Genomic DNA, 17,032 nt, shown 5'->3' with positions numbered 1-17,032 from the left:
TATGCAAAAGCCCTAACAGTCCTCTGGCTGCCATGCTAGTCCAATAGCCTCACTCCATTCTCAGTAACTGGACTGAAACAAGTATGTGTGTTAGGAGAGTCCTGAATTCACTTCACTTTACTTTACCATATCTACAATGTATATGCTTATTTCAACCAAGCTTTGCTTTAAGCCATGAACAGGCAGCTAGAATTTTCAGAAAGAAGCCTGCAAAGCCAGCACTTTCTCTAAGCAGAGGTCTCCATTAATACAAAGTCTCATATCTTCATTTTCTGTTTAGATATCAAACCTTTATTGTGAATACCATTACTGTCACCTTTCCATAAAGCAACCTATATTTTATACTGAAGATCTCTAATTGCAGTTAGTTATGATCTTGTTGAAGAAAACAAAGTTATGATCAATGTTTCAAGATGAAGCCAGCTTCGTCTCTTTTGCTGGAAGCTATAACTTAATCAGGCCTGTCAATGGAAGATTAATGGAACTTATTACAAAGTGTGACTGCGGTGGCAGCCCAAAGATAGATGAGACATCGCCAAGTGCAGGATAGTAAAGCACCTGCCCTGAGTGTACGTTCCATGCCGCTTCTGGGACTCCTGGGGACGGTCCCGTCAGCAGTACCTCCATCTTTTACTCTCACATATGTGCAGGTGCTGACTGTGGCTTTGTCACCAGGACAATAATCTCATTATGAGCTATTGATTGAGTCCAGGACATCTTCCTGCTGAACCTTTCTGGCATTCCTAAAAGGCCTTCTCAGACCTTGTCATGTAGACATCAGTTGTCACAGCAGGGGAGCCCATGTAGTGAGAGAAAAGGGTGGGGGAGACTTAGAGCACTTTGGGAAGGGATAGTGGAGAGATCTGGACCAGAGAGACCATAAGAAACTGCAATAGAAAGCGGATAAAGTCCAGGGCACTGGTGGTATTCTTAAAGATACAGAACAAGAGCGAGGATGCATCGCTCTCATTCAACGGGTAAGAACAATTTTTTTTTTATGTGCATAAAATCTATTATACTTTAAAAAGTTTTACAAAGATTCAGAACACTTAGGTAACCATATCTTTACCTTCCCTTGAAAGAGTTGACATTCTACAGCATTGCAAACATGGCGATGTTTCTGTAATACTGTTTTATTTTTATTTTTTTTTTGTTTTTTATCTGTGTACCACTAATGTCCCTTATTTTTAAAAATTATTTTTGACTAGTATAATTTTTTGCATACTGGGTATTGAGAGGCATCATATGCAAAATAAATAAATAATTAAAAACAAAAAAACAAAAACAAAAAAAAAAAATATATATATATATATATATATATATATATATATATATATTTTTTTTTTTTTTTTTTCTATACAATGCTTGCCAATGTTCTGTATACAGCTAATCCAAAATATTTGGCTCTCTATGACACTATTGGGACTTTAGTGGTATGGAATTAATTATGGGATGCATTACTAGAGGCATCTCCAGCTGGAAGGTCCTCATTCATTTTTATAGATCTTTAATTAGATCCCATTTAAAATACTGTGTCCAGTTCTGGCGATCTCTTTAACAAAAATATATTGATAAGAGTGAACGGGCAACAAAAATGGTGAATTGTCGGGGGGGGGGGGGATGGGGGATAAAACATATCTGGAGAGACTTCAGGAACTTCATATGTATAGTTTAAAGGAAAGAAGGGAAAGGGGAGACATGATTGAAACCTTTAACTACATCAAGGGTATGCATAAGGTTCAGGAGGGCAGTATTTTCAATATAAAGCCAATATCAAAAACACGGGGACATGACCTCAAAACAGCAGGTGGAAAATTTTAAACGAATCTTAGAAATTATTATTTTGCCAAAAGAGTAGTTGATGGAATAGACTTCAAGCATAGGTAGTTAATCAACAGTAAGTGGATTCAAACATGCTTGGGACAAACATTAATCTTTACTCAGACTAAAAGAAATTTGGCATACTTATTGGATCACTTGGTCACTCTTCTATGTTTCTCCATATGCGTAATTAAAATTAATTAATTCTCTTTTCTAATAGTAAAAAATGTAAAACTATTGTTTTTTTTATTTCTATAAAAAATTTGAGGTAGTAAATAGAATATATAAAACACATTATACATGTGAATTATAAAAAAATAAGTAATTCCAAGCACAGAATTTGCATCAATATACATTTTTATTTCTTGCCCCTAAACCTACTGGACCCCCCAACAGACATAAAAGTTTCTGTTAATACACTGGTATTCTGTTCCATACAGTCTCAGTTGGTATATTATATTCAGCTTTTGCTATAGATATACAGGGAAATACTTTGGGTATCTCTGCATAATTTGCAGATCAATGGTGTGCTTCTTCAAGAGAGTTAAAGGAAATGTAATATATTTGATAATAGTCTATAAACTGATAGTAATATGGGGTTTATCAGAACAAAAGTATTTTAAAATTTCATCCATACTAATGATTGTTTTTAGTATTTATGTCACATAAATCTTGGTAGCTTGTTTGTCATAATTGCAGTAACCCTTTTAATATATATGTAAAGCCAAAGTCTTTTTTTTTTCTAGTTTTGGATAGAGCGGTGAAGATTAGGACCCTTGTTTAAGTTTTCACTGCTATTTGTGTCCCTATTAGGAAGATCCATTCACTCTATTTGTCCTGATGACTGTTGTTAGTGGGACTAAAATTGATTGAGAATCAATTATTTTCAAATTATCACTTTAACAGAAATTCCCCAATGTGAACACTTGTCCTGGTAAGCAATCTTCCAATGTGGACGCTTGTTCCAGTAAGAAATTTCCCACTGAGGCCCATTTGGTGGGAACTCTCCCAATGTAGACACTTGTTCCGATGAGAGATCTCCCATTGTGGGCACTTTTGGTGGGAAGTATTCTAATGAGGACACTTGTTTAGATGGGAAATCTCTTAATGTGGGCACTTGTTCAAATGGCAAATCTCCCAATGTGTGCACTTGTTCCAGTGAGGAATCTTCCACTGTAGCCACTTTTAGTGGGAAATCTCCAAATGTGGGCACTTGCTCCGGTGAGAAATCTCCCACTGTGGGCACTTTTGGTGGGAAATCTCCCACTGTGGGCATTTTTTCAGATGAGGAATCTCCCACCATGGGCACTTGTTCCGGCGAGGAATCGTTCACTCTGGGCACTTTTGGTGGGACACTTGTTCAGGTTAGAAACCTCCCACAGTGGATACTATTGGTGGGTAATCTTCCAATGTGAACACTTGCTCAGATGGGATATCTCCCAATGTGGACACTTGTTCTAGTGAAAAATTTCTCAAAGTGGATATTTGTTGCAATGAGAAATCTCTCACTGTAGACACGTTCCAATGAGCAATCTCCCAAGTGGACATTTGATCCATTGGTAAATCTTTTCATGTGGACACTTGTTCCAGTGGAAAATCAATCAATGTGGAAATTCTCTATAGGGAATTTTTCTGTATGGACACTTGTTCTGATGGGAAATCTCCTAATGTGTATGCTTATTACAGTGGGAAATGCCCCAATGTGGACACTTGTTCAGATGGGAAATTTCTCAAAGTGGGCACTTGTTCCGGTAGGAAATCTCCCAATGTGGACACTTGTTCAGATGAAAAATCTCCCATAGTGTGCACTTGTTCAGATGGGAGATCTCCCAATTTGAGCACTTGTTCCGGTGAGAAATATCCCACAGTGGGCACTTTTAGTAGGAAATCTCCCAATGTGAACATTTGTTCAGATGGGATATCTCCCAATGTGGACACTTGTTCCAGTGAAAAATAAACCAATGTGGACATTAGGAACAATTAGGACTGTAGGAACTTAGGACTTATTACAGTGGGAAATCCCCTAATGTGAATATTCGTTCTGGTGAATAAACTTCCAATGTAGAAGCTTGTTTCTTCTAACAACTGTCTAAAAGGGGGGTTTCCTTTACTTGGAGATATTTCCTCTTAGCTACTCTTGTGTCAACAGAACAAGAAGTGAAGGATAATCTACGCCAATGGAAAACAGACAGCAAAAACAGACTAGCATATAAATTATAGAAAAAAAAAACTAGACACAAAACAAAAAAATGTAAAAATAAGAATAAATTAACAGGCCGCAGCCAGAAGTGGGACACACACACCAAGAAAACTCAAGAAAAAGAAAACTAGCTGCGCCAAAAAATAAAGATTACTACAGGTTCATGTAATCAAAAAACTTTTTTGAATCATTGCTTATAAGGGTTTAACATTTAGTAATCTTTATTTTTTGGCTCAGCTAGTTTTCTTAGCATATAAATTAAACCATACTTCACCTTTATTTTAATCACACATAGGATTCTATTGACTCGTCATCCTTTATTGGTGACTAAAGGCTTTCAACACCATACACTGCCATATTTATATCCCACTTAGGGCTCTACTGCCACAGCACCTTCTACCTGTGGCACAACCAATTACATACAATCTGGTCTACCTCACTTCCATTTATTGGTGTATGGACCAAAAATCCTAATTGTTAAATCGATCAAAAGCCAAACTGGGGAATTATCACAGCTAAAGGATCTCACCAGTGTGAGGCTGGGTTCACACTTCTGATTCGCCCCTGCTGTGAGCTGCTGCCGCAGCTAGTGTGAACCTGGCCTAACACATCATCTACTTCAATAAAACAATGATATATATTATTTTAAAGTGGATATGCACTCAGAAAACTACTTACAAAAATAATATATATCACCTACATCCTAATCCTAACATAATAATTGGTAGGGGCATGACCGGATGTGATTGGGGCAAGACATGTCTCTTCTGAGCTCCGGCTTTCCTCCTGAAAATTACCCCTTTGGAGCCCTTCAAAACCGACCCTTGCTCAGATAACTGCACGGATTCAGGTAGTAGGGACTGCGGAGCACATAAAATGCCATCCTCGATGGAGACCCGTCTGCCACTGCCATGAGATCAAAGGCAGCTCTGCTCCCAGTGTGTGGAGACGTTGGCCCCACCCCCCATCATCTTGGCTCCTGTGTCGTCCTCACACCGCACCAGGATAGAGCAGGGATCAAGCGTGGGCATTGCACACTATGCACCGGAGATATCACCACCACCCCCCAGGTTAGAAGTGGATACTGCGGCAATCATGGGTCTGATCCTGGAGGCAATTGCAACATCCAAGACTGAGCTTATGGGTCCTTTTGACTACCTGGCATCTGAGTGTAATCTCATCAGACATGACCTGGACAAGATCAGAGGCAGGCTCACAATGGCAGATGACCACATCTCTGAGGTGGAAAATGCCTCCCACTCCCAGGGCTCCCAACTGTCTGAGCTCAGGGACATGGTAAGATCACTCCAACATTGCGCTAATGACGCTGAGGATAGGCAGAGGAGAAATAATGTGAGAGTGGTGGGAGTCAGACCGGTCCTGTTTGCTGAACAGTTTTTTAAAATCCTGCTTTCCCTGGAGGATCTCCCGCTCACGTATGTGGTAGAGAGAGCACATCGGGTTTACACCAGTGCTAGACCCCCTAGTTCTCTGCCTCGGCCCTTCCTAGTACAGTTTCTAAAATATAGAGACTGTGATATGCTCCTGGCTGAAGCAAGCAAGCATCAGGATTTAAAGTTTGAAAATGCTCGCATTATGCTCTTTCCAGACTTTTCTGCCGAAACACAGAGGAAACATCACTCCTTCACAGATGTGGGAAGACGCCTCAGAGAAAAAGAAATAAAGTACAACATATTGTATCCTAGCCATCTCCAGGTTCAATACAAAGGCTCGGTCAAATTCTTTGACACTCCACAAGATGCGTGTGATTGGCTGGATGGTAACCCCTAACGCCACCTGGGTGCTCAATTCGCCTCGGCGGATGAGGCCTGTTCTATCTCCATGTTTTCTGCTATACATGGTAGGTTTTTCACTATCACGTTTGCATCACCAACATTTGCGGTGCTGGCTGGCACTGTATATTGCTGATAAGCACTCTTTTCTCAGTGATGACACTATAACCTGCAGTTTGAAGGATGCACCACTCTTATAATTGGTTGGCAAGGAGTTCTGCGTGGAGATGCAAGTTTTTCATATAGCAATGTCAAACTTTTGACACCAACGGTTGGACCTTTTCAGTTTTTGGTTTTTTTGGGAGTAAGCTGCACACTGGACAATTTTTATTCTCTATTTTTTGGTTGCAAGTTTCTGGTATAACAGCAGGTTTTTTTTTTTTGTTTTTTTTTACCATTCAGCATGTTCATTTTTTATTTTTTTAGATGTTTTGCACCAATTGTTGCTTTAGTTCAGAAATGATGTCACAGGATCTGTATAGCAACATGTTGTAATATCCTTTCCCTTGAACTTTACTGATGGACCTCAGACTCAAGGTAGTGTTTTGGAATGTAAGGGGTTTGAACAGTAAATTTAAAAGAGCAGCTGTTTTTCAGTACCTTAAACAAGTAAAGCCACATGTCGTCTTCCTGCAGGAGACCCACCTGGAGGGAAATCAAATCTTATCCCTGTGCAAAATCCTGGATTCAAAAGCATTACACTCTATATACTCCACTTACGCAAGAGGGTTTTCCATCCTAATTAGCAAGCCAGTCCCTTGCACTATTCAGCAGGTGTTCTCTGACCGGGGGGGTTGATATGTGGCTGTGGTGCTGGATATATACCACTAGAAAATGTTGATTGTGAATATATACTTGCCCCCTCCTATTCTGATGCAAGTGCTTTATTATCTAATAGTAAAATTGGCTCCCTTTATTAGCCTGCCTACCCTATTCATGGGGGATTTAAATGCCATTTTAGACCCCACACTGGACTCTTGCAATACCAATAGGCCTGCCTGCGCTGACCTATGCTCTTGGATGTCTGTGACTGGTCTCACTGAGTTATGGCACTGGAAACACCCCAATATCAAATCCTATTCACACTTATCTGCTACCCATAGATCCTTTGCCAGAATTAATTTGGCGTTTGGCAATCCTCCACTGCTAATGTATGTTCATGATGCTGAATACTTGGCTGGAGGAACGTCAGACCACTGCCCACTTTCGGTTACCCTGACTCTCCCGGTTGGGGGAGGAGTGGAGGCTGGAGGTTGTCGCCAGACTGGTTGCAGGAGGATCAAGTGGCTTCCCAGATACGGGGCTCCATTGCAGTTTACTGGTCAGCCAATGTTGATACGGCTGAACCGACCTTGGTATGGGATGCACAGGGAGAGCTTCTCTTAGCTAATGAACGAGAATGTGCGAGTGCTCACACCGACTCTCCATCAGAGACCAATTATACATCTCTGCTAGAGACACGACAATTTTTGTCAGTGCACTTCTCTTAACTGGGCCGCACTGAAATAGGGAGGATAAAACAATACCTGTCAGTATCCCTGTTATTAAAACCGCTGGGGGGAACATGGTCACTGACCATTCCGGTATCGTGGAAGAATTTGTGCAGTATTAGGCTAGGTTCACACCGTAGCGATGCGGGAACGCCGCAAATCCGCGGCGTTTTCCCGCATCGCATGCCTCCCGCCGGCAGTTCACACTGCACTATGCGGACTGCTGGGAGTGTCAATGAAATCTTAATGACACCCCCAGATCAGTCCGCATATCGCAGTGCGATCTGCAAACTCGGACAGGAATCGGATCGCATGGTGTGAACACCCATGCGATCCGATTCTGCAGCGGACCAAAAAAAGGGTCCCGTGCGAGTTTGCGGCGGGTGCGATGCGAATTCAGCCATACTATCTGTATGGCTGAACTCGCATCGCTACAGAGATCGGATGTGATTTGCACTGCAGTGCGGTGCGAATCACATCCGGGTCTCCCACCCGCAGCGGTGTGAACCCAGCCTTATACTACGCTTTACTCCCCAATACCAGCATATGACACCGGTGAGCTAGATGGGTTATTAAATGAACTCTCTCTCCCCATATTGTCAGACTCAGAGGTTACCTTTCTGGATGCTGATATTTCAGCTCTGGAAACAGCTTTTCCGCCTCATAAATCCCCGGGTCCAGATGACTTCCCGGTGAACTTCTATAAACAATATATGGCACAACTATCCCCAAGAATCAGTGTTGTTTTTAGCTACTGCCTTAAAAGTGGAGCCCTCCCGCCTTCAATGATGGAAGCATACATGGTTCTCCTATTGAAACAGGGTAAGGACCCAAAGGAGTGTTCGTCCTACCGCCCCATAGCATTACTGAATGCGGATCTTAACCAAGGTGTTGGCATCATGACTGGCCAAGGTCATTCCTTCACTAATGGACATTGACCAGACGAGATTAATGCACAAGAAATCCGCAGACACTAACCTATGGAGATTAGTCACTCATTTACAATTAGACACTATAGAAGTCCCAGAAAAAGTTATAGTATCTATTGACATTGAAAAAGCCTTTGATTCAGTTGACTGGCTATATATGCATAGAGTATGGGATTTGGGGCTAATTTCTGGCAATGGGTTACTTTATTGTACAGCGACCCTCGGATGGCAATTTGGTTGGGGCTTTTAACCTCTGATCCTTTTGTTATTGGAAGGGGCACTAGACAGGGATGCCCTCTTTCCCCCTTCCTCTTTGCCTTAACGATGGAGCCTATGGCAAGAGCGTTACATCAATCTAAGGAGTTAGGTGCAATCCAGGTATGATCCATACAGGAAAGCCTCGTGCTCTATGCCAATGACCTGCTTCTGTTCCTCAGAGATCCGGGACCATCCCTTCAGGCGGCATACTCAATAAGTTTGCCTCTTTTTCGGGTCTTCGGGTGAATTGGGGCAAGTCATCGATATTGCCATTAAGTCCTGGGGCACAGAGAGCAGAGGATGACAATCTTCTGCTGCAGTGAATTTCCGCTATCACTTACTTGGGGGTAAAATTTACAGATAACATCCGGGATTATATACCACTGAACCTTTTGCCATTAGTCTCCCAAATTAACCAAATAACACAGGCATGGAAACAGTTGCCCCTATCCCTATTAGGACATATAAATCTCCTGAAAATTAAGTACTTGCCAGTAATTTTGTATTTTTTAAGGCACTCTCCAGTGTGGGTTACCATGTCATTTTTCCACAAATTGAACAGTATTATCGGATCCTTTCTGTGGTCTCCCCAATCACCCTGCATAGGCATAAAGGTACTCCAAGAACCATGGGGGCAGGGGGGGTTAGCACTACCAGACTGACAGAAGTACTACCTGGCTGGCCAGATGGTTTTTGCACAACGCTGGCTGTTGGCGGATGATGGAGACTCTGTCACAGTTCTTGAGGCAGCTCAGTTAGGCTCCTGTGAGAGTTTAAGGCTAGTGCTGTATAGAGGCCCAAAATCCAATCAACCTTTGACTGTGTCAATGAAAGCAACCATAAAAGCCAGGGAAGTAGCTACGAATCTAACGTCCCCCAGTTACATTGGAACTACACCCTCTGCTCCCCTATGCTGAATTCTAACCTGCCTCATTTCTACTCCCTGCTAGACTCCATGGTTTGGGCTAGTAGGGGTGTTAAGGTACTGGGGGACATTACAAGGGAGGGAGAACTCATAACGCTTGACCAATTGAAAACACGACATAACCTACCTAATCCATACTTTGTCCGGTATTTACAACTGTGCCAATGCATTTCAGACACAATTCTCCACCTGGAGGGTAGAGGTGCTATGGATCTTTTAATGGGTGAAGAATTGTCCAAACCTCTATCAGCTATGTACAAATCCTTCTCTCGTCCCGCTCTCACAACAGCCCCCTCCCTCTCTCTGTCACCCTCTCTGTCAGGCCTCCTCTCTCTCAACCGACCCTCTTTCTCTCAGCCCCCCTCTCTCTCAGCCCCCCATCTCTCTGTCAGTCCCCCCCTCTCTCAGCCCCTCCTTCTTTCCCAGCACCACTTTTCTCTCTTAGCCCCACTCTCTCTGTCAGTCCCCCCTTCTCTCTCTTAACCATCCTCTCTCAGCCACCCTATCTGTCAGCCCCTCTCTCTCTCCCAGCCCCCCTCTCTCTCCACCGACCTCTCTCTGAGCCCCTCCTTCCTCAGCCCCCATCTCTCAGTCGACTCCCTCTCACTCTCAGCCCCCCCTACCTGTTTTAAGCAGAAACACAGCGCATACTGACTCCTACCACCATGTCCACTTAAATTCACTGAAGTGGTCATGGTGGTTAGTGTTCCTTTAATATCTATCAGAAAAAGTAAACCTTTGTATAATTCCTTTTCAATTGATCATCCTCTAGTTGTATTAAACTGGTGGGATGGGGGCACCGAGCGCCACCTCCCTGAAATGAGTTTGCCACCATCCTGAAATTAGTTTTTGCAGGTTGGGTTGTCTGCCCTGTGCTTAAGCGCAAAGGTGAACATGCATTTTGGTCCCACACACATTCTGTATGTGTATGGCAATCGTACTACACGTGTGAGGTATTGCTGTGAATGTCAAAGTCAGATAATTCTAGCGACAGACCTGTGGAATTCTAACCTGTAACGGTTTTAAAAGGTTCCCTGTGGAGATTTTTAGGTACTGTAGTTTGGCACTGTTCCATGATCGTATGTATTTTTAAAGTGTGACATGTTAGGTATCTATTTACGCAGCATAACATCATCTTTTATGTTTTACCAAAAAATTGTGTATTATATTGTGTTTGAGTTCATTTACATGGGGCATTGTTTAACCAGTTCAGCCCTGGAAGATTTGGTTGCTGAATGAACGAGCCATTTTTTGCGATTTGGCACTGCGTCGTTTTAACTGATAAATGCGCAGTCGTGCAACGATGTACCTAAATAAAATTGATGTGCTTTTTTTCCCTACAAATAGAGCTTTATTTTGGTGATATTTGATTGCCTCTGTAGTTTTTATTTTTTGCACTATCAACAAAAAAAAAGCGTAAATTTTTAAAAAAATTCAATATTTTTTACTTTTTGCTATAATAAATATCCCCCAAAAATATATATTTTTTTTTTTCCTCAGTTTAGGCCGATATATATTCTTCTACATATTTTTGGTAAAAAAATGCAATAAGTGTATATTCATTGGTTTGCGCAAAAGTTATAGCGTCTACAAAATAGGGGATAGTTTTATCGCATTTTTATTATTATTATTTTTTTTTTTTACTAGTAATGGCTGCAATCTGCGAATTTTATCAGGACTGCGACTTTATGGCGGACACATCAGACAATTTTGACACATTTTTGTGACCAATGGCATTTTTACAGCGATAAAAAGTTTTTTTTGGAATGCAAAAAAAAATGGGTTTAGACGGATGTTCAGAGGCATTTGAAACTCCAAATGTCTGTAACAGCTTGTAAACACTGCTAAATGTGGTAACTCGCATTTAGCAGCGTTTCCTTTACAGTAGTTTTTAATTTTAACCACTTGCCGACCAGCACGGCTGGGCAAAACAACGTTACTTTACATCACTTCGCCTTTTGGCCACTAGGGGCGTGCGCCCGCAGCCAATGCGAGTACCCGGCGGGCACAATGACCACCGGGCTCCCGCGATCGCTCATGACAGAGCGAGAACTGGGATCTGTGTGTAAAGACACAGATCCCGGTTCTCCCAGGGGAGTAGAGACAGATTGTGTGTTCATACTAAGTGTGAACACCGATCTCTCTCTCCTCCCAGACATTTCTATCCCCCCTACAGTTAGAACACAGTTAACCCCTTCCCTATCAGTGACATTTATACAGTAATCAGTGCATTTTTATAGCACTGATCGCTGTATAATTGTCAATGGTCCCAAAAATGTGTCAAAAGTGTACAATTTGTCCTCCGCAATATTGCAGTCCTGATAAAAATCTCAGATCACCGCCATTAATAGTAAAAAAATAAATAATAATAAAAATGCTATAAATCTATCCCCTATTTTGTAGACGCTATAAGTTTTGCTCAAACTAATCAATATACGCTTATTACGATTTCAATTTTTTTCTTTGCCAAAAATATGTAGAAGAATACATATCGGCCTAAACTGAGGAAAAAAAATATGTTTTTTTTGATAAAAAGTTAAAGATATTGTGTTTTTTTTCAAAATTGTCGCTCTTCTTTGTAATAGCACAAAAAATAAAAACTGCAGAGGTGATCAAATACCACCAAAAGAAAGCTCTATTTGTGGGAAAAAAGGACCTCAATTTTGTTTGGGTACAACATTGCATAACCGGGCAATTCTCAGTTAAAGTGATGCAGTGCCGTATCGCAAACAATGGCCTGGTCATTGAGCAGCCAAATTTTCCAGGGCTAAAGTGGCTAAAAAAATATATATATATTTTTAACCGGTTCCCGACTGGCGCACGCCGATGTACATCGGCAGAATGGCACGGGCAGGCATATTGGCATACAGGTACGTCCAATCTTTAAGGCCGCCCTGTCATCGGGACTCCGTGAGTCCGGTCACGGGTCCCGCGGACTCGATCGCCGTGGGCATACCCGCGATCGTCTCACGGGGCGGCTGAATGGAGAAATGCTGTTCTAAACAGCATTTCCCTGTTCTGCCTAGCAACTAGTGATGCTGATCTCTGCTCCATGTGATTGGAGCAGAGATCAGTGTTCACTAAATGAAAGCCCAGCCCCCCACAGTTAGTAACACACCCCTAGGAACACTTAACCCCATACACTGCCACCGTTATTTACACAGGAATCACTGCATTTATATAGCAGGGATTGCTGTATAAGGCTGGATTCACACCTATGCATTTTTAGTGCTTTTTGCATTTTGCAGATTTTCACTACAGAATGTGTTCCATAGGAAACCATGTTAAATGGACTGTAGTGCAAATCTGAAAAATGCAAAAAGCACTAAAACTGCATAGGTGTGAATCCAGCCTAAATGACAATGGTCCCAAAAATGTGTCAAAAATGTCCGATGTGTCCGCCATAATGTCGCAGTCACAATTAAAATCGCTGATCGCCGCCATTACTAGTAAAAAAAAATTATTAATAAAAATGCCATAAAACTATCCCCTGTTTTGTAATAGCTATAACTTTTGCGCAAACCAATCAATAATCGCTTATTGCGATTTTTTTTTTACCAAAAACATGTAGAAGAATACGTATCAGCCTAAACTGAGGGAAATTTTTTATTTTTTATTTTGGGGGGATATTTATTATAACAAAAAGTAAAAAATAATGCGTTTTTTTTCAAAATTGTCGCTATTTTTGTTTATAGCGCAAAAAATAAAAACCGCATAGGTGATTAAATACCACCAAAAGAAAGCTCTATTTGTGGGAAAAAAGGACGCCAATTTTGTTTGTGAGCCACGTCGCATGACCGCGCAATTGTCAGTTAAAGCGACGCAGTGCCCGGTTTCTAGCTGTCAAGTTAAACTCATTCAAGTGTATTTTTTCCTGAAAGTTTGTGTTTTATAAACCGCTGTGCAAATATTGAGCAACAACAACTGTTTTATTCTCTAGGGTCACTGCTTAAAAAATATATAATGTTTTGTGGGTTCTAAGTAATTTTCTAGTAACAAAAAGGCAAAACTTTTTTGTGTATGAGAGGAATGTAGAAATGGCTCGGGTTGGAGCTAGTTAAATTGTAGATGTCACCCGACTGATGAATGTGCGCCAATTATTCATGTTTGACCCCTACCGTCATCGTTTATTTTCATACTCAATACTAAATTATGTGATTTTTCAACAAATCCCTTTTAGGATATCCTCTCTTTATAAAACTATTAAAAAGCCATCTTCTCTGTAATTCAAAGTCGTGTTGAGTGGAACAGTTGTGGTTTGTGCACATAAATTGACCTTTGGGGTGATGACAGTCCCTGTGCAAAAGACTATTCATTGCTGTTGGTTTACAGTGTACGGTTTTTTCGATTACCCCCCTTTCCTGTCTACTGATTTTGAGAACCAAGACATTGATTGTGTATTTCTGTATGAAAAACATCACTATTGCGTTGTTGTTTGGTCGCACCACAAAACTGCCAAATGCTTTCTTCGACCCATTCCACAGAATGAATACATCATCTAAAAATGAAGTCTATAAGATTATATTTGATGGAAATTTTTGTATATTATCAGTAAACCCAAAAGTGTCTTCCCACCAGCCAAGGAATAAATTGGCGTAAGTCAGTGCACAAGCTGTTCCCATCACCGTACCCACCAGCTGTCTATACACAATAAAATAATTATGTTCAAGGATGAATCTCTAGGATGAACACAAGTGTCAACCTGAAATCTCTCAAATTGATAGAAAGTACTCCCAAGCTTGTTAAGCCCGGGTGTGTCTGATGTTACCATACAAAGCTTCACCATCCAGGTTGGCCAGCAAAACATTGTCAGATATAGAGAAAAATGTCAATTTATACACAAAATCCCTTGCATCTTCAATGTAAGATGAAAGTGGGTGGACATAAGGTATTTTTGTCTCCCAAAACAATCAGGCTAAACCACCTGGCTGCCCTATAGTGTCAGGTAGGGTCAAATTTAGACCTTTGGGGGGCCCTCATACACAGAGTTGGGGTACATTCTCAATGATAGTCGCACAATTTTAAAATGCATGACACAATATCATTCTGAGGTCATGCGTACACACACATGAAGTCATAGCGCTTGATGTGTGCTTCACTGGAGCTGCCAAAATATATATATTTTTTTAAACGATATACCAGTCCAGAATAAAACTTTTACAGACGACGGCAAGCAAAATGTTACTTCTCAAGATACGTTTAACAAAATGAAAGTAATTGTTTTTATTAATATGTATTTTATATTATTTTTTATTTATTTGTAACATATATAAATATCATTTTTGTAAAATATATAATTGTTTTCTGGAAGTGGATAGTGTGTTAGGGTTGTGAGATGCTTTAGAGATCATTCCTCAGTTTGGGTCTTGATCTATTTTGCAATTTAGATTTGAATTACACAGGTTCTGAGGCTAATTGAATGCAGATAAGGCACCAAGTGAGTTTAATTACCACCTTAATCAGCCAAAGAGCCTGTGTAATTAAAATGCGTTTGGGTTTAAAGGGATGAGGTGGTAACTCTAGGCCATACACCTATAACTGTAAATTTAGTAGACCAAATTGCATGTAATTTGTCAGGCCATAGATAGAGGGTGCTGTGGCAATAGAGGCCTAAGTGGGATATAAATAAGGGCAGTGTATGGTTTAGACAGCCTTCAGTCACCAATGGAGGATTATGAATCAGTAGTATCCTGTGTGTGATTTAAATAAATTATGAAGAATGGTTTAGTTTATATGTTAGTGGCTGACTCACCAGCAGAGGGTGCTGTGTTAATGATGTCATCATGCACATAGGAAACTCTATAAATATGGGGAAAAACACACAGCGAGCACCATTTTGCTATCTCATTGCCTTCTCTTCAATGTGCTTTTCACAAATATTAGTCCCCTGGCAAAGCCAAGATTTAAGAGGATGAAATATGTTGTTTTTTTGCTTTGTTTCTGTTCTTGTCACTTTTGGGCACTTTTTACATTTTTTTTTTTGAGAATTCGATTTGAGACTTAAATCCCATGTATTTGGAGACATATAACAATACTCACCTCTTATGAGAGCAAGCTATCTGTGGGACTTGCAGAGACAGCAGCTTTACAGGGGGAAATTTATGTTTGTTTATACACAGAGGAGGGCTGGGGAGGCAATGTGTTGGTAATGTTTTCCATAGTATACAATGCATCCGGAAAATATTCACAACGCTTGACTTTTTCCACATTTTGTTATGTTACAGCCTTATTCCAAAATGGACTCAATTCATTATTATCCTCAAAATTCTACAAACAATACCCCATAATGACAATGTGAAATAAGTTAGTTTGAAAACTGCAAATTTATTAAAAAATGAAAAAAAAAATCCCATGTACATAAGTATTTACAGCCTTTGCTTCATACTTTGTTGAAGCACCTTTGGCACCAATTACAGCCTCGAGTCTTTTTGAGTATGATGCTACAAGCTTGGCACACCTATTTTTGGGCAGTTTCTCCCATTCTTCTTTGCAGGACCTCTCAAGCTCCATCAGGTTGGATGGGGAGCGTCGGTGCACAGCCTTTTTCAGATCTCTCAATCGGGAGATATTCAATCGGGTTCAAGTCTGAGCTCTGGCTGGGCCACTTAACCATTTCCCGACCAGCGCACGCTGATGTACATCGGCAGAATGGCATGGGCAGGCATATTGGTGTACAGGTACGTCCAATCTTCAATGCGTCCTGCCATTGCGAGCGTGCCGCCGGTCTGGAACCCCGTAAGTCCGGACTCGATCGTCTCACGGGATGGCTGAATTGAGAAATGCCGTTGTAAACAGCATTTCTCCATTCTGCCTAGCAACTAGTGACGCTGATCTCTGCTCCATGTGATTGGAGCAGAGATCAGTGTTCACTAAATGAAAGCCCAACCCCCCACAGTTAGTAACACACCCCTAGGAACACTTAACCCCTACACTGCCACCCACTGGTTAACCCCTTCACTGCCAGTGTCATTTACACAGGAATCACTGCATTTATATAGCAATGATTACTGTATAACTGACAATGGTCCCAAAAATGTCCGATGGGTCCGCCATAATGTCGCAGTCACAATAAAAATCGCTGATCGCCGCCATTACTAGTAAAAAATAAATAAAAATTATTTAATAAAAATGCCATAAAACTATCCCTATTTTGTAAACGCTATAACTTTTGCGCAAACCAATCAATAATCGCTTGTAGAAGAATATGTATCGGCCTAAACTGAGGGAAAAAAAATGTTTTTTTTATATATTTTTGGGTGATATTTATTATAACAAAAAGTAAAAAAATAATGCGTTTTTTTTCAAAATTGTCGCTCTATTTTTGTTTATAGCGCAAAAAATAAAAACCGCAGTGGTGATCAAATACCACCAAAAGAAAGCTCTATTTGTGAGAAAAAAGGACGTCAATTTTGTTTGGGAGCTACGTCGCACGACCGCGCAATTGTCAGTTAAAGCGACGCACTGCCGAATCGCAAAAAGTGGTCTGGTCTTTGACCAGCAAAATGGTCCGGTCTGTAAGTGGTTAAGGACATTCAAAGAGTTGTCCTGTAGCCACTCCTTTGTTTTCTTAGCTGTGTGCTTAGTGTCTTTGTCCTGTTGTAAGATGAATTCATTCA

General features: G+C 40.9%; 1 protein-coding gene across 1 annotated transcript in view; it reads left to right on the top strand.

The window, feature by feature from the left end:
• The first annotated feature begins 5,116 nt into the window (after nt 1-5,116).
• The window catches only part of LOC143929768 (T-box transcription factor TBX1-like), a 69,717-nt gene continuing 57,801 nt past the window's right edge, over nt 5,117-17,032 (top strand). Inside the window, exon 1 of the mRNA XM_077453744.1 lies at nt 5,117-5,317. Coding sequence (XP_077309870.1) covers nt 5,117-5,317 — 201 coding nt within the window. The remainder of the gene's footprint in view (nt 5,318-17,032) is intronic.

Source organism: Lithobates pipiens, unplaced genomic scaffold (assembly GCF_037356315.1).
Source record: "Lithobates pipiens isolate NorthernLeopardFrog02 unplaced genomic scaffold, aLitPip1_a1.2 Scaffold_25, whole genome shotgun sequence".
Lineage (NCBI taxonomy): Eukaryota > Metazoa > Chordata > Amphibia > Anura > Ranidae > Lithobates > Lithobates pipiens.
This window is presented reverse-complemented; position numbering and strand designations above follow the sequence as displayed.